Source organism: Procambarus clarkii, chromosome 29, assembly GCF_040958095.1.
Source record: "Procambarus clarkii isolate CNS0578487 chromosome 29, FALCON_Pclarkii_2.0, whole genome shotgun sequence".
NCBI classification, from domain to species: Eukaryota; Metazoa; Arthropoda; class Malacostraca; order Decapoda; family Cambaridae; genus Procambarus; species Procambarus clarkii.
The window spans coordinates 6,809,366-6,836,020 of record NC_091178.1 but is presented as its reverse complement, the minus strand read 5'-3'; the positions used below and the strand labels follow the sequence as shown (position 1 = coordinate 6,836,020).

Below are 26,655 nucleotides of genomic sequence, written 5' to 3'. Positions count from 1 at the left end.
ATCTTTTACCATTTCTCTAGAAGTGAAAGTTGAAAAGCAATACAAAAGAGAAAGTTAGTAAGTAAAGCAAAAAGTAGAGTGTTGATAATGCAGTGTGGGAGTGGTACAAACAGAGGCGTGAGGTGACTAAGAAGCCAATGGCAGGCTGGCTGCTCGTGGAAAAGGCACGTAAATTTCGCCAAGCAATGAAAATTACTCGAAGTGTGTACAGTGACAGATGGCTCAGAAGCTTTAAAAACCGCCATGTCATTAGGTTCATTAAAGTACATGGTGAAAGACAATCTGCTGACACTATTGGTGCTGATGAGTATTCAAGTAAATTTGCAGAGATGGTGCAGGAACAAAATTTATCTCCAGAGCAAATTTATAATGTTGACGAGTACTGGCATCTGACGAATACGTGACAAGTTTGTACTGGCACGCTACCCACACATACGATGGCTCATAGTGGTGAGGACAATCCTTCAGGTGGTTATAAACAGAACAGAGAATGTCTTTGTTGTGCTGTGCAAATGCAGCTGGCATGCACAAATTGAAATTACATGTGATTGGAATTAGTCAAAACCCCAGGGCTTTAAAGTCAGCTAGGTGCCTCTCTGTGATTAATAAGGACCAGTCAAGTGCATGGATGTCTCGAGTAATATTTGCAGAGTGAACATACAAGAACTTTGTATCCGAGGTAAAGCAGCACATGAAAAGTTTTGGCCTCCCGCAAAACAGCAAAGTTGTGCTGCTGCTAGATAATAGTTCAAAGCACCCACGAGGTGATGAGCTAGTAAATGGCAATGTCATTGAAATCATCTTACAACCCAATACAATTTCACTGATCCAACAATCCATGGATCAAGGGATAATTAAGAACCTTAAACACCACTACAAGAGGATGTTTGCCAGATGTCATAATAATCAGCTAGGAATAATTAAGGACTGTTATAAAGTCTTCACAATAAAGTCGGCTATCTGGATTATTGCTAGTGCATGGAATGAGGTACAGCAAACAACACTAAGAAATGGTTGGAAAAAACTTTGGCCCACGTCACGTCTGTTTCCCGAGGAAGATGAGGCAGATTTTGAAGGATTTGCTGCAAAGAAAGTTAGCGAGAGGAAAAAATTAAAAGAGGAACTCCTAGCCTATGTCAAGGGGATTAAGTCCCCCGAACTGAGAGAAGAACTGGTGACTGAAACAGTAGATGATGAGATAAATAAGTGGATAAATTTTGATGAAGCCCCAAACAATCAAAACATGCACACAGAAATCACAATAGAGTGATACATCTAATGAACAAATCCACAAGGGTTGCCCCAGACTAAGGCACATCTGGAATCATCCTGGACGTAGGTTAGAACCCTCATCACGGCTCTTGTGGATTTGTTCATTTAATCAAAACATGACTGATGATGAAATTATAGAATTAGTATGAGCAACAAAAAAGCCAGAAGAGTGCAATGAAGAAGATGGCGAGGAAGAGTATGAAAAAACGTTAAAGGAAAAATTAAATATGGAAAAAGTTCAGCAACATTTTGAAGGCATTCTGGCATTTATGGACATGAGTAACAGTGAGTTTGAAATGTCAATTAAATTAAAGTCTTTTGCAAAGGTTTGCAAGAAAGCTGGCATTGCCTCGCCTGCATCTGACTTATCACATGTTGGCCCAGTCAACACAACACCATCAACATCCACCACCACCTCTTCCATGTAAATAATTATGCTTCATCAACATCGATCATCAACATAAGTGGATCAGGACTTCTCTTATTGGTGAGTACAAAGAAAATCCCGTCACATTTATCCTATGAACCTGTCTATTTTTCCCAGTATATTTTCTTCTCGCATTTCTCGATTATTTTTTCCCACATTTCTAGTTTGTTTATTTTCCTCCATTCCTTGTTTACGAACTCACACGATAATTGACGGGTCTCGTCCCAAAGGGGTTCGCAAACCAAGTGGTCCTCTGTACCCTGAATCATGAGCCTTGACTGAGCCCTGGCCAAGTCTCAACTGCCGGTCCTGGCTGTGAGTCCATCTACCCTTGCGACCATCTCCCACTTTAGTTCATTAGACGATCACTACTATTGTTATCCAACTGACGACAAGAGCTTTCTTCTGCTCTGATCTGTTACAACTTTTACCTCTCTTGCACATGCAACCAGCCACCCTCCCTCACACCATCAAGCCAACCCCCCATCGCCACCCTCCCTCATACCACCGAGAACCCTCACCACACTGGAGCCACCGTCCCCTCACACCCCCTTTTTCCTGCCACCCTACCTTCTACCCCCAAGCACCCTTCCTTCCACCCTCCCTCCCTCCCTCACATTGCTATACACAATGGCATACCCTTACTTATAGTTTTGTAATTTTTATTTATACAAGTGTATATTATTATTTTTATTTAAATTTTTTTTAATTTTGTACCTTTGGTGTATTACTGATTTAGGGTAAAAATTAGTTGTAAATATGTAGGAAGCTCCATAAAGAATCGGGTAACTCAAACCTCTGTGATTTTGATTGAGGTCTGCTCCTTATGATCCTCTTTAGTGAGCTGGGACAGTATTTAAGTAAATGAGAAGGAAGCCCTGGATATTTTTCTTTCCGGTTAACCCAAGAATTCATAAAAAAGGGAACCATATAATAAGTCACACTGCATAATAATATAATAAAAAATTCAAAATCTATTATTGTCTCGATTATGTGCACTCTTAATTTCCTTCAAATTCAATCCATCCTCCTGTTTAGATAGTAAATTTTGTAACTATGTGGACCATCATCCAAATATTGACGTAATGGACAACTAGAAAGTAGAAATTGATACTATTCAAGTCCAGAAAAAAACCCGGCTAAAAACTAAGCATTCCTAAATTTAGTAGAGCACGTATATGAACTATACAAGGCCTTGGGTAGTGTATATTAGGCTTAGGATGTTTAGGTTTATTTAGGTTTTATTAGCAACAAATACAAAACCTTTTCCGGTTTGTTCAAATTCAATAGTACCAAATTGTACTTTCTAATTGTCCATTACATTGATATATGTGCGATGGTTCGCATTGTTACTATAAGTACTATCTAAACAGGAGGATGGACTGTCAAATTACTCCAGAGTCAATACCATGTTTGGTCCATTAGCTGTAAGGTTGGCATCTGTGCACTACAAGCAGCTTTGAAGATCATGAGCACAAAGAGTCATCACATCATCACACATTTGAAACTATTTTTAACAAAAAAATGAACAAGTATCTTACTGGATAAGTTTCTATTGGCTTGGTTTCCATGTGTAGATCCCATACTTTGACCGAGAGATAGTCCCGTGAAATCATGTAGCGACCACTATTTGAAAACTTTACATCACTAATGGAGGAGATAATTTCACTGAAAAAGCTACGATTTGTAGGATCTTCAGGTTCTTCAAACACTGAAAAAAAGCAAATAATACTTAATACTATCAAGGTGTAATAATTTCAAATATGTATCAATATATAGAAAATTATGTCATAACTTATGGTATAGACAAAATTGTATTTTCAATAAACACATGATGCAAAGCTGAAAATTTTATTGAGCACTAATTGGATATTTTATATAAATTTTAGCATTTCATAAAATAATAATGCAACTATTTTGTCTCAGGAAAAGCAGATAAATTATTTAACTCTGATGTTTAAAAGTAATAGATGAATTACAACTAATCAATAATAATGAAACAAAACTGAAGAGTAAAGCAGATAAACTTACACTTAGAGTGGCTATCACAGAGAGCAGCTTGGCGCATGTCACACAGCCGAATAGTTCCCTTACTGCTGGAGTAAACAAACACATTGCAATCATGGGGGTGGAACTCTGCTGCAGTAATCACTTCCGTCAGCTCTTCCATGTTTGTTGGTTTGATGTCCACAATGTTGAAGGACTGGAAAAAATGAAATTACAATTACTGCATTAAAAATCTAGGATGGAGGATGGACGAGTCAAGGATGAAGCACTGAAGCAGCTCAGACATACAGACGTGGAGAGAGAATGTGGTGGTAAACGTGAGAATTTGGATTTTGACCCACTTCTCAGCTAGCTTACATCTATTGGGTAGTAGAAGAAAATGGTATTTTGCCTCAGAAAATTTCGGAGATGTGCACAGGTTGTACACAAAAGTGTCTATCTTGACAGTGGAGATAGAGGGGCGAAATTACATTTCTTTTGAAAGGAAATGCCTTCAGCATTCCAATGAAGTAACTCTCGTTGTCGTAGGTAGTCTCAGTGAATAGTTACGGGTTTTCCCCGAATTCTGTAACTTTGCCATGGCAACAGAGAGAGAGAAGGGTAGAGGGACCCACTTAAGTACCCAACGGTTCCCCTCGCCGGTGACGTGACATCATCGGCGTCACCTGCCGGCTTCCCTCTCATTGGTAACGGCACGTCTAGCTCTAGGCCTCCCAGACGCTGATTAGTCGAGCGCCTGTCACCAAAGGAGCTGCTGTCTGGATTCTCGCGCCAAAACGCCGCTGGCGTAAGATACCCGCCCGAGGCGGGCATTTTGTGTTTGAGAGCTGTGCTGTCACAACGTGGGAGATCAGGTTCTGGCCAAGACCTTGGTTCCTGCCATCCATTAAAACTTCCAGCCAGCCTAACTTGACCCTACGCCACCCCACGCTGCAGTCGCAGAATCCTGCAGTGACTGGGCGCCGTTATTGGTAGAAATATTAAGAAGATACGTGGAGTCTCAGCCGTCACGTGTGTCACCTAGCAGACACAACTGGACTGTACAAAGTGATCGCAAAACATCGGCTTCACCGAGAGCAATCCGTCATTTTATTGCTCAGTAACTGAGAAATAAGAATCAGGAAGCGATTCTATTGTGTTTGAGTGAATATCGTGTGTAAATCTTCCTTACTGTGGGAAGCGTTGTCTGTTAATTTTTCACGTTCATGCCATTGTTCTCCCCAGGTGCCTCTCACAAGGCGCCCCTAGATACATATATATACATACATATATTCCAGCATGCATTCATTCAGCCTTCAGCAATATATCATACTTGTGCATAAAACCGGTGGTTATAAGTGAGCACGCATCCTCCCAGTTATTGGTGGAAGAGTTGAGCCATTCTCGACCTTAGTGTTGCACGCACGTGGCCATCACGCCTGCCGCTCCAGCCGCAGGGTAGGGCCAGCGCCCAGCCTCGCTTGCTGCACCTCGTGCCTTGCCTCGCTATCCAGCCACGCCTCATTCGCTGCCTCTGAGCGCAGTGTCCCACCTCAACCTCTATCTCACTCCGTCATCCCTGGCTTGTGCTTCAATCAACAACTGGGGTAGTGAGTGTGACTGTTTATGAGTGGATGTCTTACCAGTATAAATTAACGCAAGTACTTAAATACTATTTCTCTGTATCTTGTTTTGTGCAAATTCCTTGTGTTGAATTTATTTCAGCCATCCGGTGTTCGTTCTCACTAGTTTCCCTACGGGACCGAGTTCGACTCCCCGAGGAAGTACGATAGGTAAAGGCCTTTGTGTGAATACTGTAGCCAGATCTTAAGTGTGATTGTCATCTTACACATTCAGTTTTACACATTTAGTTGTCTCTGTGACGGGTGTATTTTACTGCGTTTTCTTGTGTTTAGTGTGGTTTCAATATATACCATCACTGTATGTTAACCCATTTTCATGCCATTCCTTTATATTTCCAGGGGACATGCTGTAAGTACAAGTAAGAGTATATTACATTGTTGACACATGTGTGTCAGTGTGTTGTGCTATTGTTGTTTTATTGACACGAGTGTCAGTGTGTTGTGTTGGTTATTAATATTTTAGTGGTTTCTGTGACCTCGTACAGTAACTTTGTGTTCAGTATCTCGAGATGTCAGTGTAACTTGCGTTCACTATCTCAAGATGGCAGTGTAACTGAGTTCAGTAACTTGAGACGTCAGTATCCCTTGTGTTCAGTATCTCGAGACGTCAGTATACCTTCTGTTCATTCATTCTAGAGACGTCAGTATACTTGTGTTCAATCATTCTTGAGTTGGCATTGTAACTCCAGTGTTCTTTGTTCTTGAGACGTCAGTGTAGTGCCGTGCGTGGACGTGCCGTGGGCATGAAAGTGTTAATTTAACGTGATTGATTATCAATTGATTTAATACGTGGTGATTATTAATCGTATTGACTGATTGATGTTGGTTAAGCGGTATTGACGCCAAGCTATAATGTAAATTCTTCATGAATTAAGTGAGCTGTCAAGCTGTGACAGATCCTTGAACAATTACTCAGGGACTGCTAATTACCCGTAAGTCATTGTTAATTTCAGTGTCATTGTTTTGATTGCATGTCTTGGTGACATAATAACGTAATTATATTTACAGAGTAAAGTAACGTAATCAATTGAGTATTGCACGGAAGACTCATCTCAGTGACAGGTCTGTCAGTTGTTATTCAGTCATCAACCACCCCACGCTGGTCACGGATCTCATCTGGCACCAATGTGGGCCGTTGTCTTTTCATTGTATGTTATTGCTACTTGCTAGTCTCAAGTTGCCATTGCGTCTGGAGTGGTTGCCCACTATTGTTAAGAGTAGACAGGGTCAGCAATACCGCGAGCAGTCCGAACCGGAAGCAGTTATTCCGGCTAGCCTAGCCTTGTCAAGCACTACGACAGACATTAACGTAACGTCAGATTATTCTTGCCATGTATTGTTAGTGTGACGATAATCTCTTTCAAGAGAGATTGAGCCTGCTCTTCCCTTCAAAGTACGTAACAACAACAGATAATATAGAAGATACGGCCAGCAAGTATCTCCAAAACGTTTTGCCCAGAGAGCAAAACGTATCCAGCACACCGGCACACCTGCTAGCCACCGCCACCGTAAACCGGCAAACTGCTTGTCCATTGCCTGCCTGTCGCTGATTGGCTGGTGTCCCGTCGCACCTGCCCTCCGCCACAAGTTGATGTCTGGGCTGCAGTGGCCCAGAGTAGTCAGAATATCCCAGTGCTCCTTGCAGTTGACATCTCTCGCTAGTAGACTAAGCCTTGGCTTTCGTGTGCTAAGGGAGGTGGCAGCTCGAAGCCAATATTCCATTATTATTATTATTTATTTTGCTATAACTCACTTGTCTTAACGTAACTTTTCATTTGCCAGTGATTATTAATATTATTTTGTCTGTTGACTTGCCTTGTATATTTTATGCTTAATTTTATTCATGTCTTGTTTTTCTAACGTAATTAAAATTTCATTGTTAAATTTACTTGTGTTTTGTGTGTCTTCCCATTACCTTACCACAGACGAAAGTTCCAGCTTTTTCTCTTTTTTTTTCTTTAATGTGACGAGGCCCTGCCCCTAGCTTTTGAAACAGCCGAACACCAACGCTTTACCGTCACATTAGCATTAAGTTTTATGAATAAACTAATTGTTAAATACAAGTGTCTTTACGCTGTCCCAACGCTTTTTCGTTGGGACAAGTTCTGTGGCGTTAACCTCAAATCAATGGCATGGCAGTTCAGCTTCCCTTTGATGTTTTCCACATATCCATTGTTGACCTGGATATAACCTGCCATCTACTGCAGGTACTTGCCAGAAAATACTTGCTACTGATTAAGGAAGCTTTCAAAGAAAACTGTGCTTAATTTTACACACAAAATAGTGAGGGGATGTTGTCTTGCGTGGATGTAACAGTCTCATTAAGGAATGGTTGCGTCCACACTTAATTCTACACCACGGAAACAAACGTAGATGTGCCTTAATAATAGTAGTGAATGCCCTGACCGGTACAAGGGAAACTTCCAAATGTGATTCTTATCAGATTGGGAATTATCAGAAAAGACAGGAACTGTCATTTTAGGGCACTGTCTACCTCTTAGAGACAGTGCAAATAATATATATAAAACTTTATTAGGATAATTTTTTTGTACCAACAAAGGATCTACAGTACACAGCATAGCATAGATTACTGGGTGACCTGTGGTATATTTTTGGCAGTATCTGCAGTAGCAGAGAGAATAATATCTCAGAAATAAGTAGTTAAGGTGCCCAGAAAAGATAAGAATCGACAGCAAACATTAAATATGAAAAGGTGGACTGGGGGCAGCCACCACACAAATCACCAATTGCAATTACTGTATTCTTATTATAAAATCAATTATTTAATAAATTAAAAACTTTTATTTTCATTATTGATCATAGCATGTTTAAGCAGCAATATATGAAGCAGGTTTAGTTATGTATGACTAGTACATGAGAATACAGAAAACAGAGGTAAATCATATGCTAAAAGCAAATGTAATAGGCACTTACATTTGCTACTCTCATGGGGGTAGGATCAGATGGGTACACAGCAAGGATGGCTAAAGTTAGATACAACTATATAATTGATGGCTTACCTGATCTGTGACTTCCATGTGCCATAGATTGATTCGGAGGTCATCTGCTGACAAGTATGTTTCCTGGTCTGAATTAATTGAAATAGAATTGATGTGGTATGTATGTGCATTGGCAAAAATTCTCCTAGGTGAGGCTTCTACCATAAGTTCCATTGGTTTTAATACAGGCACCTGCAAACACACACATTTTTACTAATTTGTAATTAAAAGTGCACTGCTTGATATTCAAGAAAACTTCCAACAAAAGCCAAATCATAATTTTCTAACATAAATAACATGTGTTCTCAGTTTGCACCTTCAGCCAGGTTAGTGATACTGTTCACTATTTATCTTCAGAAATGGTTACCATTACATTTTGTTATTATGAACAATCTCTATCACGATCAAATCTGAGTTGTAGTTATAATACTGAAAATATGTAATATAATTTATATAAACAATGTTTATTCTACATAATGTAATAATATTACAGTGTTATAGTACTGTACTATGGTGCATATTTAAATTTAAAATACTGGTTTTAAAATAAAAAATATCGTGAAGTCATGCTCAAGAGCAGTTGTTCCCATCTTTTGGGAATGCCCAATTTTCTATTACTCAAAAGACCTGAAAGGGGAAGGGGGTCACGACCCAATGGTTGGGAACCACTGCTCAAGAGCATTCATTGTGATAATACATTAAAAGCACAAATTTAATTCTTTAGTAATGAATTCCATCATATGAATAGAGAGAGCCCATCCTCAGGGGTAGTGATTACCAGGAGACACCAACCCCATTGTCACACCAAGTAGATAGTTATCTAGATATTTGTGATGGTCTGATAACACATTATGATGCCAATAATCTACTTGTAAATTGACAAGTAAATCTTTGTCCTAAACAGAGAAGTCTCAAGTTATAACTTTACTGCATTATAAATTGTTGGTTTAAAATATTAAAAGCTTAAATCATTTTTTTTTTGGAAGTGTCTTGAAGAATTAGATTTTTGTAAATGAAATTCTAGGGGGATACTCAAATAGGTTTTTTGAATTTCACATTTCACGTTTGAGAATAAATACAATGTATAAATGCAACCAAACGTAAGAAAACCTAACCTAACCTGGATAGGATGTTGATAATAGCACTAGTTACATAGTGGTTTTGAAGTGATTACCTCTAGGGTACCTCCTCACTGAGGACAAGTTTGAATGAACAACTTTAGTCTGTAGCCGATGTCCGGCAGCTATCATCTGATGACTGGACATTTCCTGCCTTCATTTCAATTCCAATAATTTTCATTGAAACTCTTCATACCTATGCCAATCATGCCGTTTAACTTGGAAAAGAATATCCTATATTATCTGTTCTCGTCAGTTTTTTGCATCAAGATGTATTCGAGGTGCTCAGGACAAAAAACTTGAGACATGTGCATTGGTGCTAGTCAGCTTAGGTGGTCAAGCAGGCCAAGTGGCAGAGTAAACACTCCTTTGGCAGTAACCTGTAATGCCAAGGCCTTTTTAAGCATTCTGGCCTGGACTGAGTATCAGTGACTCCCTAGCCCCTATGACTCTGCAGGGACTCCTGGTTCGTGCCTAACTTGCATGATCTGGTCATATAATAGGCAGAGCAGATCTTACCCTAGGGAGCAGCCGATAAACACTCCAGAATAATAATAATATTTATTTATATAAGGTATATTTGAAACATGATTATTACATGACATGGAGTATTTGTACATACACAATTAATCTAATTTATATGAAGTCACTAATGCACAGACCATTAATGCCACAGTGACTCGGTTTATTTCATTTGTGACCAGACCATCAACCAAGATACCTTCTCATAGGCTGGACGGCAGAGACACTGATCTTAGGAATCAACACGTGGTAAACTAAATAACCCTGGCTAACTCATAAATAAAAATAATGAAATAATTAGTTAATTATGTAAAAATAATAAACAAAACTAAACTTATGTCGTGTGTGTGTGTGGGGGAGGCAGAAGATATGAACAGACTTCCTCCCATTGACAAGTTGCCATAAATGTCGCCAGCAGCCAATCCAAAGCATATCATAATCAATAAAGATAAAAACTGAAATAGTCAATTATTGAAGAAAAACAAAATACCATAAATACTAAGCTCTTATTAAGGCCTCTAATTATCCTAACTATCCTATTTACCACTTTTGTGGAGCTGGAAAGATGACTTCAACCTACTTATTACAATAAGTAGGCTGTAGTAGTTTCGTAAAATTTTCATAACTTATATATACATGTCAGTTTAAAAGCTGCTGAAGGTGTATGGTTACCCTTAAAGAAGTTAGTGAAGTTGGGTCCCTGATTTGGCCGGACTCGTCACGCAAATTGTAACCTTCTGCTCGTTTATCTCGTTCTGACACCTTCCATAATTTTATTGTTTTATCTGTAAGAAGCATAAAAATATTTTAATGAAAACAAAGGCAGGATATATCAAGGATGGTGTACTAGGAGAGTGATTTGTTAAGTGCAAAATTCCATCAGGTTGGACAAATGGCAAAAAATTACACTACTGTAATTAATTCAAAGCTAATATTTGTAAAAACAAGCACTTCAGAAGCTTTACTGAATAAAACATTAGTAAATTTAACAAAGTCTAGGTCCAGCATTAAATTAGGCACACAAACTCAAAAAATGTCTGCAAATATGATAAAACATCTAAGATGGAAAGATTCCTTGTTACTTTAGACTTTTTATTTCTCATACAACAGCCTGGTTGACTAGTCCAGCAACCAGGAGGCCTGGTCGGGGATTGGGCTATGGGGACGTTAAGCCCCGAAATCATCGCAAGATAAGGGTACATCTCAAGAGTAAAAAAAAAAAAAAAAAATCCCCACACCTACACAGATTCTGAAAACTTTTCTGTTTACTTTTGCTTAACACTTTCGCTCGGGGATGACGCAGCATTGCGTCATCCGTCATCCACTTTAAAATTTCGCCAAAAATCAGGTTTTTATCCGATTTTTTTGGGACTGGTTTTAAAATGTGCGCCGATGTCTTCCCATTTTCTTTGTTGAGCCTCGTGGCCCTCAGGCGGCTTGGCACACGCCGTGGGCCCATTGTCTTTGCTCCACTGTTGTGACCAATGTCGCCTCCCCTCGCATCTCAAACGTGTGAACATTTCGGCTATTTCCCGTGGCTATATTTCTTACTGCGGCTTTAGAAACTATCTACGCTTACTCCACGATGGATAGTAATCATGAACAAGGCCTTTCCAGGAAGAAAATTCCGAAAGAAAGGCTTGAAAAGGGTGGGAATTGGGAGTGTAGCAGGAAGGCCTCTGAGCGCTCACTCACGGCTAACTCGTGGCCCGTCTTCAACTCGTCGGCGGTTGGAGCGTGACCAGTTTTTTTTTTTTATATGCTAATGTTCCTCTAGAGAATTTTATTACGAACCCATTGAGACCAAAATGAAAGACCTAGGACAAAAATTGAGGTGACCAGAGTGAAAATAGTGAAAACATTTTATCCCGTTTGCGCGCTCCCGGGTAACTCGTTCGCACTTTCTCTGTTTGCTGCGGGTAATTAGCCGGGCTTTTGGAGTTTATATGCATTTAGTGCTGTAGAGAATTTTATTGCGAACACAATGATACCAAATTTAATCTCATAGAAGGAGAATTGAGGTGACAAAGTTGAAGAGAGTATACACTTTTCGGAATTAACGCGCGCTTCTGTGACACGCTGGGGCCCATATCGCCCTGTCGAGGGATGGCGCGCGGGGTGAGCGTAAGTGTTAAAAAGTTTGACTATTGGTTGCAATTTTATACCCTACTACCAACCAGCATCTCTAATCCTTGGCATATATCATAGCAAACAAATTTTGCATAGGTAGTATTTATCTACTGGACTATCACTCATTAAATCAGTGATTTATCAGTGACTCATTAAATCAGTGATTTATCAGTGACTCATTAAATCAGCTGATTTAATGACAGTGCTGAATGCACTGTCATTCCGTACAAATCAATGTACTGGTTACATAAACATATGTAGAGTATCTAACTTTAATACAGAGTTCCTTACTATAGTAATGTATAAGAAAATTAACAAGTACAAAGCTACCCAACTTACCATTAGTAGAGAGTAAAAAGTGTGCTGGGTTTTTCCTCTTGAGCCATCTAATTTTGTTGATTTTCTCTTCAATTTCTAAAGATTTAAGATAATCAAACTCTGGTTCATGACTCTGGAAGGTGCTGTAGACGTTGTACTCGCCACGCCGGGGATGGCAGTTTTTAGACTGTTGATAAACATTAACATTTTTAAAGGGTGCAAAAAACCAGCGTTGAATGTAATGAAACTCCATTTTCTGGATGAGACCCGGATGCTCTCTGGAGCTTCTGGGCTGATATGAATATACTAGACCCTGGCATCAAAGCTAATGGAATTCTAGGCCTAATGAGGACCATGAGCCAGAACCTGGCCCCCTCAGAGGCACGAGGAGCAATGGCCTGTAGAAACCCCCTTGTGGTTGGACGCATTCTATGACTGCCATCGAGCAGGTCAGGCACCCAGAAAGGTAGGCGCCCTAAAACAAACCGTATCTGGTTAAAATATTGCTACTGAAAGCCAAACGTTGGACAGAACTCCCCAAACAAAAAAACGAGCCTGCGTCACAGCCGTCACCACTCTGCTGTCTGCGCAGCTCCCCCCTCCTTGGGAGGGAAAAGGGGGAGCCCCAGATCCCCGGCCGGCTATCCAACCCATTAGTTCTGATGCTGGATGTGAAAAAACTCACAAAACTGCTGACCGGAGGGAGGGGAGGGTTTCTGGGGAGCCTCCGGGTCTCACCCAGAAAATGGCTTCTCATTTCATTCAACATTGGTTTTTTTGGGGAAGCCTCTTTGGCTTCCCGGAGCTACTTAACCAAAGATAAAACCAAGAAGAATTTACCTGGGAGGTGGTCTCCACTCACTCCTCAACTCCAAGTCGAGACAACTGGCTGCAACCGCCGACTCAATGCAACTAGAGCCAGGAACGTTGACAAGAGAGCAGCTAGGACCCTGTTCGACCTCCAAAAGGCCCGTGCCCGAATGTCAGCCCAAGACATTTTACTGAAGACAGCAGCCAAAGCAGCAAACTTATGAACGTCATGGGCACGAGAATAGACCAAAGGCTGGCTGGACCAAATAACCCTGCAGACGACCTGGAAGACCGTAGCCCTGAAACAGGGAAGAAGGAAACTGGGTCAACCCAAAGTGCGTCTCCTGTCACCGAGGCTGTGTTGCACAGGTAACGACGAAGAGCCGCAACCGGACACAACACATGTTGCACCCTCAGCCGAACCAACCAAGCATCAACAAACCATGGACCCCTCCGGAAAGCAGCAGTCTCATTCTTCGCCAGAAAAGAAGGAGATGACTGCAAACGAACAAACCTGTCACCAGGGCCCAAAGAGCAGAAACCCCTGCGCCAGAGGAGAGCAAAAAGATCCCCCAACCCAACCCCTAGATGCCAATGCCAACAGGAAAAGAGCCTTTGCAAAACAATCTTGAACCAAAGGGGCCACAACAAACCGAGAAGAAGATAGAAAAGAGAGTACCATGTCCAGGACAGCTCAGATGGCGCATAAGTAGACCAAAACCCAAGCGGGTTCAAATGGGGCCCAATCCCCCAAGTCAACCCCTCCCCCGTCCCAGGATCCTCCACATCAGGACCTGGGCCCCGAGTCGTCCTTCAAACCCCCTGCCTCAAAAGAAAAGGCAGAAGCCGCTGGAAAAGCTGAACCGAAGGAGGCCCATTGGTCAGACCCAGAAGCACCGGCTGGAGGAACGGGCTCGAATGCCTGTCATCACACCGGAAGGGGCATCCCCCAAAACTGCCCGAGTCTCACCACCAACTAAACCCTGCCCCTAACTCCAAAACCCTCAGAGCCGGAAGCAAGGAAGGAAGGAACAGGACGAACAACAACAGGGAAAGGACCTGGGGGCAGAGACGAAACCAAAATCGAAGCGACTAACACCCTCAAGTCTGGGCCCCTATAACCAAAAGAGGGGCAACTGGGTGAGCAACTACCCTAGCGCACTGCAGCAACCTATAATGTGCATGCAACACTGAAGCTGCCTGCACCCTAAGATCAATGTCAGTGGACTGAGTAATTTGGAGAACAAGCAAGCAACACCACTCGCAGGACTCTGGGTCGAAGGTGTCACCGACCCAACAGGTAGCATGACTGCGGCAAAACAGGTGATTGTCACCCTGAGAGAAGGGGACAGAGCAACCTTCAAACTTGCATGAAGCGAGATGGGACCCAGGGGACACTGCCATTGGACCACTGAGCCCCAGTGGGGTTTTCCAGGGCTTTTAGATGCTCTGCTAAGGGAAGCTCAGGCAAGGTACTGCTAACTGACACCCCAAACTACCAAGCTAATAACTAATAGCTGAACCCCTGGGACGTGTACACTCAAGGGAACCTAGTGGAGGACCACCAAGAATACAATATATGTAAGTGGCAATAACACCAAGGGCAGACCCTCCACCAGGCACAAAACAAAAACAAATTAAAAGCCCCATACAAGTACAACGTACCCAGGCGAAACAGAGCCGGCCTTTATATCAGGTGAAGAAGAGCTGCATAGTACAGTACCCTGCGCCCTTACCAGTGACAAAACCACCACCTACCCAGAAGCAAACAGAGGCGCACGAAACACCCCAGCTGACTCCAAGGGCAGGCAATTACCGAGCAGTAAAAGACTAACAGTAAAAAACAGTAAAGCAGTAAAAGATCACAGCGGAGGTAGCCCCCAAGCAACTTGTGGAAGATAACCCCAAACCCCAAGGGCAGTACTTACAGGGCACTTAGGGAAGGTAACTCTAGGCGCATGCAGCCCGAGTACTGGTGAAATTACTCCTGGCTCACACCACCACCAAAAGGCACAGCACTGAATAGTCTGGAGCCAGTTACACGACTGCCAGGTCTCACATCAGCCACAGAACTGACGGGTTGGGAACTGACTGACGGAGGTCTGGGGCTCTCCCCTTCCCCCCTCCTGGGGAGGGGGGAGAGCTGGTCAGACAGCGGCGCAGTGACGATTGTGACGTCATATTCGTTTGCTTGTTTTTCGTTTGGGGAGTTCTGGCCAACAGTTCGGCTTTCAGTAGCAACATTTTAACCAGATAGGGCTTGTTTTTGGGCACCTACCTCTCTGGGTGCCTGACCCAGTCGATGGCAGACATAGAATGGTTCCAACTACACAGGGATTTCTATAGGCCATTGCTCCTCGTGCCTCTCTGAGGGGGCCAGGTTCTGGTTCGTGGTCCCCATTAGTCCTAGAACTCCATTCACTTTGACTGATGTCAGGGTCTAATACACACACATCAGTCCGGATAGCTTTGGGTAGCTGAAGGGGTTGCCCCCCAGAAATAATAATAATACTAGTTTACAAGTAAGTAATTATCAAAAGAAAGCACCAAACCGAGGATGTTATGTAGCACTGTCTAAAGTGCGGGATATTCAAAAGGCGCTAAATATCACTTAGGATGCCAATACGAGAACAAAAGCGCATAAGGTGAACAACATCAAAGGCATCTGATTCACCAAGGATACCAACGAGGGACAGGTGACCGCGAGGGACAGTCGGGAAGCAAGACGCACGTACATCCTGGAAGTCAGGACATTCAACAAGGATATGCACGACTGTAAGAGGGACAATGCAATTCGAACAATAAGGAGCAGGGCGGCTCTCAATTAAGTGCCCGTGAGTTAAGCACGGCCAATATGGTATTGTATGGTATGACCAATATGTAACCTCGCCAGAGATGTTTCCCACCGCCGGTTACAGTGGTAGGAGGAAGGTCATGGGGACACACTACCCTGAAGAGCACGCAGCTTGTTACCAGTAACAGAAGACCAAGAACCCTGCCAACGGGCAAGGATTGAGGATATGAATAACTGGGTAGAAGTCGGAATAAGGAATACCTTTACGGGAGAGGGGACAGGCGCAGATAGCTTCCTTAGCGGCAGCATCCGCATGCTAATTTAAAAACACACCAATATGGCTGGGAACCCAGCTAAACTCTACTGTCTTAAATCTGCTAGAGATAAGAAACTGCCAATATTGAATTTTGCCGACCACAGGATGGACAGGATTAAGGACTCCAGAGCCATGAGGGCACTGAGAGAGTCAACTATTGTACAACAACAAAGGAAGAATTACGATGAGAAAGCAGCTGATGAAGAGCAAACAAAACTGCATAAAGTTCAGCCATGAAGACGTTAGGAAGACCATTGAGGGCAACCAGGAAAAAATTCGTGCTCAGAACACTACCTTGGGGCACACCTTCGTATTGCCGAAAAGAGGCAGAGAGAGTGGTACCAAGCCAAACTCAAAATGAACAACGAGAGAGGAAGCTCTGGAGGAAGAGAGGGAGATTACCACGAAGACCAAAAGAATGGAGTTGGGACAGAATATGATATTGCCAGGTGGTGTCATACACCTTTTCAAAGTCAAAAAGGACAGCAGCAACACGAGAGGTCTTCGCAGCAAAAGCAGCACAGTTCAAATATAGACCTCCAAGCTCACGAGGGCATCAGTTGTGCTGCGACACTTGCGAAAGCCAAATTAAGGAGAGAGGTGGTGATAGCACTCCAAGAACCACATCAGACGGACATTGACCATACGCTCAAAAAGTCTGCAGATGCAACTCATGAGAGCAATGAGACGGTAGGGGATGACCCCCTAGAGAACCAGGTTTCCGAATAAGAAGAACAATCGTCTCAAGCCAGTCCTCAGGGACTGACAACGACTCCTAGACACATTATAAATACTCAGTAAAAACTAAAACGTGCATGAAGGGAGATAGAGAAGCATCTCATAATGATTATCACCTGAGCCCGCCCCCATAGAATCACAGAGAGCCTGGGCAGACTGGAATTTTGAGAGAAAGGAGCATTATAGGGAAGTTGAAGAGAAGTACAAAAATCAAGGGAGAAGATTCAAAAAGGTGCTTACGAGTAAGGAGAGGAGGAAGATGAGAGCCAGAGCTACAGTTGAAAAGTGAGAACTCAGTTTGGTCGCGACTGACACCGGATCCGCCACAATAGAACCACGAAGGTGAAGGACTGGCGAGACATCTGGAACAAACTTACCCGCTATCTTGCGGATCTTCTTCCAGATCAGGGGCAGAGGAGTGTCAGACGAAATGATGGAAACAAAAGAATTCCAACCCCCACGTTTAGCTGTACGTATGGTCCCACGGGCTACCACACTTGCCCTCCAAAACAAAACAAAAACGAGCGTCCTACAGTGGTGGTGTTTCTTCCAGGCTGCACGCTTACAGCAGACAGGCTGAGCAGTCTGCATTCCACCAGGGAATGCACTTCCATGCTCCCCTGGAGGTAGAGTGAGGAACAGAGCAGAGGGCAGCAGACAAAAAGAGTGTCATGAAAGAGGAAGGTGGCTCGGGGGAGAGGCAGATCAGAGAGGCCGGAAAGAGTAGCACGCAAAGTGAAGAGGTTCCAATCAGTCCTGGCAAACTCACCTAGGAAAGGAGAGGGGAGGGCAAAGAGAGAAGGTGTCAAGGATAGGGGGAAATGGTCACTTATGTAGGTCATCAAGAACCTGCCAGATGAAGTCCAAATAAAGAAAAGATGAGCAGAGAGAAAGATCAAGACAGGAAAGTGTGTGAGTGCAGGAGTCAGCATGAGTCAGCTCACCAGAATTCAGAAGAGACAGAGAAGAAGCAAGGCTTCTTCTCTGAAGCCTCGCTTCAAGAAGGCAGCCATTGTGTTTGTCAGAACATCACCCCAGAGAGTATGCCATCACCCAAAAGGAACACAGGCTCTGACAAGGAGTCGAACAGGTATTTAAGATCAGGAAGAGAAAGTGGGACATTCGAGGGGAGATAAATGGAACAGACTGTATGCCATTTACACACAAAGATACGGGCCGCAGAACACTGAATGGGTGATTGAAAAAGTAGGGGGACAAAGGGAATATCAAGACGGATCAAGAGAGCAGTAGAGGCATGGGCCCCAGCAAGAGCTGGAGGCGAAAAGAGAAAGGAATAACCACGGGAGCGACCAGGACGAGCGCCAAGCATCGGCTCCTAGAGATAAACACAAAACGGGGAAAACTGAGTGATCAGAAGTTGGAGTTCATAGATGTTGGCATAAAAACCACTAATATTCCATTGAAGAACATAGACAAAAAAAGAAAGAACAGAAACAGAGAAAATAAGGGAGAAACAGAGCCAAAGCAGAACACAGTAGACTAAGGCAGAACAAGATCAGGATCAGTGAAATCAGGGTGACGGGGCAGAGGTAAAGCTAGCAAAGATAACCGAGACAAGGGAGCGGGAGGACGGACCAGAGGCGAATGGACAAAGTCCGAAGCGGGAGGCGGCAACGTAGAGGGGTGGTCAAGAGACCGCCCCTCTACGTTGCGTAAACTACTGCAACGTAGAGGGGTAGTTACGTAAAAAATAGTTTTCCAGTTAGTCCAACTCAATAGTTCACATTTCTAATTTCATTGTACATCAGTATATATACTATTTTCCTCATCGACACTATAAGTACCACCAAAACATGAGGATAGGCAGAACAAATTATGTAAGAATAAACACAATATAAACATAAGTACCAGTACTGTACATAAGAATTAAGGAAACTGCAAAGACCTATTGATCCATATGAGGCAGCTCCTATTTGTCTCCACCCAACCCTACAGTTGAAACAATCTATCTGCACCATGTGTATATGTTGCCCAGTTATTTGTTCCATAAATCAACAACCCAATTTTCAAACCAGTATTTACCCAGGTCTTTCCTAAATGCAGACTTAGCCAGACTTAAATTAACTTAGCAGACTTAGCAGACTTAAATTAACTGTTTTGTGTTGACATATTAAACCCCTTATTAACCCTTCGGTTGCACACTCCATCATATGATGGGATAAGTAATTATGCTCAGACTGCACATCCCGTCATATGAAGGTCATCTTGAGGTTATCTTGAGATGATTTCGGGGCTTTAGTGTCCCTGCGGCCCGGTCCTTGACCAGGCCTCCACCCCCAGGAATCAGCCCGTGACAGCTGACTAATACCCAGGTACCTATTTTACTGCTAGGTAACAGGGGCATAGGGTGAAAGAAACTCTGCCCATTGTTTCTCACCGGCGCCCGGGATCGAACCCGGGACCACAGGATCACAAGTCCAGTGTGCTGTCCGCTCGGCTGACCGGCTCCCTTAAGAGTTAGGGTACAACTTAAGATTTTAAAATACCTGCGGGTACACTGGGCTCGTATCGGCTTCCTCAGGACTTTTAGTAAATAGGCCGCCATTTGAACGAATCAAATAAAAAGAGTGAGGCCTGGGTGTGAAGGCCTCAGTACCGAGTGAACTAACAAGGCTGGCACATACAGCACGATCTAACATCACCAATGTTCAACTTGTGACCACAGCATTGCTTAAAATTATGCAACATATATGAAACTGCTATTATTTTGCAATGATAGTATTATAGAAGAGCTCTATTGTAATAAACACTGTGTACAATGTTCAGATATCAGTGAATACAATGCTGTTAATGGTGTTCACAGCACTAGCCATTACTACCATTATTTGGTTCATCTAAGCATGAGTGCCACAGCACTCTGCCATTGTTTGGTTCTGATAATAGCAGCATTGAGGTGAGAATTAGCAAAGTGCATAGTATGTTGAGAGGAGGAATTTTGCTTGGTGAGGTAGTCATCAGCTGACTGGTGTAATTACCCAAATGTATTAGCGGCTCATTAAGGTGCACAAAAATATACTGTAGATACTAGTAATAATATATACTCGTACTGTAGTTATCAACGGACCCATGACAACGACCCATATTTCGTCATATGGGTCCCAGTCTGAATTCGGCAACTCTGCTTCGTCATCGTTGTCCCACAATAAGTCATCCTCCATGGCACTCACTGCATTACTGTATATACACCACACTTTTCGAAAGATTTTATTACACACAATAATTTTTTTTAAACTGGTTAAGATAGAAGCTAGTAACAGACAGAACTGTGAATCATTTTGTAACTGTGCTTCACCCACCTACTAGCCATGCCCACCAGCTTTGTCAACACTATCATATGTACGGTATGTAAACAAATCCGTCACTGACCTTGGTTAAACTTCCAACTACCACTACAGACGATAGTCTACATGTAGTATTTACCTTATCATATGTCTCATTGATCGTTTAATTCATTTACGTTTAATAAACGTCATTCATAAACATTTAATAGTACTGTACGTTTAATTCATTGCGCCTCCCCAGTGGAGGCGGAAACAAAAATGGGCAGTTTTTTCACCCTGATGCGCCTGTTCACCTAGCAGTAAATAGGTACCTGGGAGTTAGACAGCTGCTACGGACTGCTTCCTGGGGGTGTGTAACAAAAAGGAGGCCTGGTTGAAGACCGGGCCACGGGGACGCTAAGACCCGAAATCCTCTCAAGATAACCTCATCTCATCTCGAGTATATTACCGTCTTGGTTGTTTAGTACTCATAGATCTAAAACTTTACCATAGATGGTTATGGTATTTAGGGGTCATCTTATATCACTTGTATGAGCTAAAACCATAACAATCAGACCAAACTTTGGTAGTTGTTTTATCTGCTGAGAATACAGCAAATTTACTTATTTTAAGGGCTAATGAGACTACCTTTCTTTAACCTAAATGCAGAGCACTAATGTTTTACATCAGTATAGTATATACTAAATCTATTCCTTAAATAGGAAAACTTTGTATAAATATTTTAATATGCTTATAGAAGAGGTGTTTCAAATTAATGGGAGAAATTAAATGACCCGTTTTCTCAAATCTACTACAGTGCCTACAGATTGACGAGCAAAACAAACTCACCGAGGGATCCCGCTGGAAGATGACAACTCTGCCACCTTTATCTCCAGTGGCAAGCAGGTCTCCATCGTGGTTAAACTCCACACAGGAGATGATGTCCGCTGAAATGTTTAAAAAGTTTACATGCTAATTAAAATAATTAAATTATGTAATACCTAAACTTATTCAGGGCAGCGCAGTAAGTATATAAATTCTACTGCTGTAGATATGATAGATAAATCAAATAAGTGCTGAAGTTTGATCACAGCCAACCGAGGGAGGCATCTATAAAAGTTAAGGAGTGTTATGCACGAAGAACTCGCATTAACATGATGTATCAATGAGAAAATCAGTAGGAGCCATGAGGATGATTTGAACCTGCACCCTGGGTACTCTGAGGATGCAGGAGTGTTATTTTATGAATAATCAAACACTAGGCTGACTCTTTTTGACCGACCAAGTGATGACTATGACGTTCCTAAACTACTCGTGATCTGTCTGGATTACATTGTTGGTGACTAATATACCCAGCTTAACTATTAGGACTACATACACCACAATTTCCAGCATTTTGGGACAGGTGATAACTTACCATAATTCCTTGGCATAATCCATGTATATATCTAAAATCAAATAATAAGAGGACTGTCAACTGTGTATATAAGGTTGCCCCATTAATACTTTTTATTTAATCTTTAAACACTTATGCAACAATCCAAAACTAGAAAAAAGTTAACAACAGCATATATTGCATCAGCCAGAAAAATGATAGGATGGATTACGAGAACTTTCAAATCCAGGGATCCCATCACAATGGTTGTACTGTATTATACAAATCACATGTAATGTCCTGTCTTGAGTACTGCTCAGTACTCACTTTCCCCCTTCAGAGCAGGAGAGATTGCATGAAATGGAGGGAATACAGAGAACATATACGGCATACACAGACGTGATAAAGTACGTAAATTATTGGGGTCGTCTCAAAGCTCTCCAAATGTACTCACTTGAAAGGAGACAAGATATCAAATACTATACACGTGGAAAATACTGGAGGGCCAGGTACCAATTCTACACAGTAAAATAACATACTGGAGTGAACAATATGGAAGAAAATACAGAATAGAACCAGCGAAAAGTTGGGGTGCCATAGACACAATCAGAGAACACTGTATAAACATCAGAGGTCCACGGTTGTTCAACATCCTCCCAACAAGCATGAGAAATATTGCCGGAACAACCGTGGACATCTTTAAGAGAAAGATAGTTTTCTTCAAGAAGTACCGGACCAACCGGGCTGTGGTGGATATGTGAGCCTGTGGGCCGCTCCAAGCAACAGCCTAGTGGACCAAACTCTTGCAAGTCAAGCCTGGCCTCAGGCCGGGCTTAGGGAGTAGAACAACTCCAAGAACCCCATCAAGCAGGTATAATAATTACAGTACAGTATTACTAAATAAGTACAGTATCAGCTCCATATAAACACCAAGTGGCTAAGTTCGTATAGGCCAAGAAGAATTTGAAGGCAAGATGAAGAAACCCTAAACCATTATGATTAAGCGATACTAGTTCAAATTGTACACACGATAATTTGGCAGACCATCAAAACAAACTTGTTTTCTGTCAAAACCATATATATCTTTAGAGTAGGCTGTATTGGCTTTTGTTAGGCTGTTAGGCTCGGGTCAGGTTGGTTTGGGTTAAGTAAGGTAAGGTAGATTTTTAAATCCATTGGCAAATTACCTTGTGTACACTGTGACTTGTACCAACTATATAGCACTTAAGGAAGTAGGACATGATAGCGTGTAGGACATGATAGAAGTAGGACACTTGTAGCGTAATAAAAGTGTCCAACCACTGGGAACAAACGTCACTCCTACAAGAAGTAAAGCCGTTGTTCCACTACCCAGTTTAGTGTTGGACAGAATATGTATATATTAACTTCGTACAAATGCAAATTCCAATTACACTGAGACCAGCTGACCTGTGGTATGTGGATCTTAATCATGTATTTTGTGTGTGTGTGGAGATTAGTTCATCAATATTTACTTTAAGCGTTCAATTGTACACAAGAAGTACCGGACTTTATCACTGTATTCCCTCAAGAAGTACCGGACCAACCGGGCTGTGGTGGATATGAGAGCCTGTGGGCCGCTCCAAGCAACAGCCTAGTGGACCAAACTCTGTATATGGAACTCTTTATTGTATTGTATTAGAAAAGCAAAATAAAAACTATACAATAAACTGTACTCAGACTAAAGAAATGGATCCAGGAAAAATGTACAAATTTGTGATAGTGAATTTGTGAAATTTACAAAACAGCCACTGCAAACATGCGCTACAATGAAACACAACAAGTTACAGGCATTTGCAGTTTTCTCAGGTCAATGGCACATGAGTGTACAATGCAGTATTCTCTTGGGGTAGAGTAGGCTTTTTATCATTTTAAAGTATCTCATTAGAAATGCCAAAGGCAGCAGCCAACTGGAGATACAAGTGTAGCCTTCCCTGAACTGATAACATCATTCACTTCTCTATCATTCACGAGTATCATACCTCTTAACACACTCGTCGTTATGCTGCTTTAAACATTTCTATCATTTAAACCTAACCTATCCCATCTCCATGGACCATGATCACTACTAATGGCCCACAGCACATACCACATACACCCACCTCATATTTGACCAGTTTTTTTTGTATAGGCAATTATAAGTGCAACATAATTGTGTTTGTAGCCTAAGGGTGCTGGAGAAGTGTGTGTAGCCTAAGGGTGCTGGAGAAGTGTGTGTAGCCTAAGGGTGCTGGAGAAGTGTGTGTAGCCTAAGGGTGCTGGAGAAGTGTGTGTAGCCTAAGGGTGCTGGAGAAGTGTGTGTAGCCTAAGGGTGCTGGAGAAGTGTGTGTAGCCTAAGGGTGCTGGAGAAGTGTGTGTAGCCTAAGGGTGCTGGAGAAGTGTGTGTAGCCTAAGGGTGCTGGAGAAGTGTGTGTAGCCTAAGGGTGCTGGAGAAGTGTGTGTAGCCTAAGGGTGCTGGAGAAGTGTGTGTAGCCTAAGGGTGCTGGAGAAGTGTGTGTAGCCTAAGGGTGCTGGAGAAGTGTGTGTAGCCTAAGGGTGCTGGAGAAGTGTGTGTAGCCTAAGGGTGCTGGAGAAGTGTGTGTAGCCTAAGGGTGCTGGAGAAGTGTGTGTAGCCTAAGGGTGCTGGAGAAGTGTGTGTAGCCTAAGGGTGCTGGAGAAGTGTGTGTAGCCTAAGGGTGCTGGAGAAGTGTGTGTAGCCTAAGGGTGCTGGAGAAGTGTGTGTAGCCTAAGGGTGCTGGAGAAGTGTGTGTAGCCTAAGGGTGTTAGAGAAGTGTGTGTGTGTTATGCCAGTATTTAAGAGCGAGAAGAGGTGAGGGCGGGCGCCCACCTGCCACAGTAACAAGCACACTAACAACCACTTGTGACGGGTCTTACCTTCACTAACGTCATCGTCTAGGGTCCCTTTGACTTGAGAGAAGCACCATTGGATGTCTCCATTGCCTGCAAAATCAGACATTATGGAGTTACTAGTCTGTCCCCGCGGGTCGCCGCCACACTTCCCTATTTTGGCCGGCGGTATTTATTTATTTCAGAGTAAACCGGCGCTACTTGCGTCCGTGCATCAGCAGAGACAGGCTGGGCTCGGCCTCTTCGCAGCCATCCTCCGCTCTACTTACCGGCCATCCCAAAACTCTCTTCCCTCGCAATCACTTTTTGCAAATTTAAGGTGGTAGGATGTCATGTATTTATCGTTCAACATCTAGAAATCGCACGGATGGCATGGGATTCGCAGAATTTTCACAATTACACCCAGTATGGCGTCAACGTCTCTCTGGCCGTGACGTCACGATCAACACAGAGGCATTGTGGGAAAACAGATTCGAATCTTGAAGCGCGCCAAACACGCCGCCGCCACCACCACCGCCGCCGCCACACTGGGGCCGCCACACTGGGATAATATATCTCTCTCTCTCAAAAACTTCAACACACATATATACTGGTCAAATGGAGAGAGTTAAATAATATGGGCGAGATGGTGAAGCGTCCTTCACCTCCCTACCTCTTACTGCACCTTCAAAAGAAATGCGACTAATAACATGCCAGATACATATTACAACTTCACATATACATAAATACAAACATATAATGATTGATACAAAGGGTATATATACAATTATAAGCGAAAAGAAGAAGGTATCAAGCCATTAGACACTGGAAGCCTTACAAGAAACACAACTATAGGGCATGTATATAAGCCACATATGTAGGGTAGAGAGCGGCTAGGAGGAGTACAAAGACGCCGACTACGAGCCACCAATTATGCCCAACTTGTTCCCAGAATATGAACAAAATTCCGTCATAATACCCATACTTTGATTACTGGTTTAACACCAAAAATAAAAAAATTAACCAAGTGTAATTTCACAAAAATATAAAAAAGCAATTATCTAGTGAAGTAATTAACTGAAGATCATAGATGCCGTAGGCAAATAGTTAAACGAATATTAAACAATAGTTAAACCATTGTTTCCGGTAATTTTGCCGCCCACAGGACGGGTGTGGGGTACGGGTGTAACCCTCCCTCCACCGCCCACAGGACGGGTGTGGGGTACGGGTGTTACCCTCCCTCCGCCGCCCACAAGACGGGTGTGGGGTACCGGTGTAACCCTCCCTTCATCGCCCACAGGATGGGTGTGGGGTACGGGTGTAACCCTCCCTTCATCGCCCACAGGATGGGTGTGGGGTACGGGTGTTACCCTCCCTCCGCCGCCCACAGGACGGGTGTGGGGTACCGGTGTTACCCTCCCTTCATCGCCCACAGGATGGGTGTGGGGTACGGGTGTAACCCTCCCTTCATCGCCCACAGGATGGGTGTGGGGTACGGGTGTTACCCTCCCTCCACCGCCCACAGGATGGGTGTGGGGTACGGGTGTTACCCTCCTTCCACTGCCCACAGGATGGGTGTGGGGTACCGGTGTAACCCCTCTCCACCGCCCACAGGACGGGTGTGGGGTATGTGTTACCCTCCCTCCGCCGCCCACAGGACGGGTGTAATTGGTGGTCGGTCATGAAATCCACGCATTCGTCGTCTTGTCAGGACGTCCACAGGTGTGCGATGGTCTGTCAGGACATACCTATCCGTCTGTATGTAGGCCCTCGCCCCGTTTGTCAGTCTGATGAGTAGACCCGTCTGCCACAGTTTAGTTTCGCTCGTGTGTCTATTTTTGGTTTACTCTTCGTAGTACAGTGGGCTTTGTTCTTGACTCACACTTAAATTGAGACCATCGCACACCTGGACGTCCTGACAGGACGACAGATACACGGACGTGCTGATGGGCCGACGAATGCGTGAGTTTCATGACGGGCCGCCATTTTAATGCAATAGAGTGACTCGAACCTGAGTTCTGGCGAATCCCAGCTACCTGCCCTAATCGACTCGGCCATGATGGTACAAAAGCCGACTGACCC

The 26,655-nt window shown here is 43.1% G+C and overlaps 1 protein-coding gene across 3 annotated transcripts in view; it reads right to left on the bottom strand.

Moving 5' to 3' along the window:
• LOC123764984 (protein phosphatase 2 regulatory subunit tws) overlaps nt 1-26,655 on the bottom strand; it is a 65,743-nt gene that overhangs the window by 8,403 nt on the left and 30,685 nt on the right. The window contains exons 1-8 of one of the 3 annotated variants that reach the window (XM_045753290.2): nt 24,864-25,062; nt 24,622-24,687; nt 21,204-21,301; nt 12,437-12,602; nt 10,640-10,752; nt 8,349-8,519; nt 3,731-3,902; nt 3,241-3,410 (exon numbers count right to left, since the gene is read on the bottom strand). In XM_045753290.2, the coding sequence (XP_045609246.1) occupies nt 3,241-3,410; nt 3,731-3,902; nt 8,349-8,519; nt 10,640-10,752; nt 12,437-12,602; nt 21,204-21,301; nt 24,622-24,687; nt 24,864-24,870 (963 nt within the window). In that variant the 5' untranslated portion in view covers nt 24,871-25,062. Of the gene's footprint in view, nt 1-3,240; nt 3,411-3,730; nt 3,903-8,348; nt 8,520-10,639; nt 10,753-12,436; nt 12,603-21,203; nt 21,302-24,621; nt 25,063-26,655 lie in introns of those variants that run through there. The other 2 variants (XM_045753287.2, XM_045753289.2) reach the window with 2 other exon arrangements.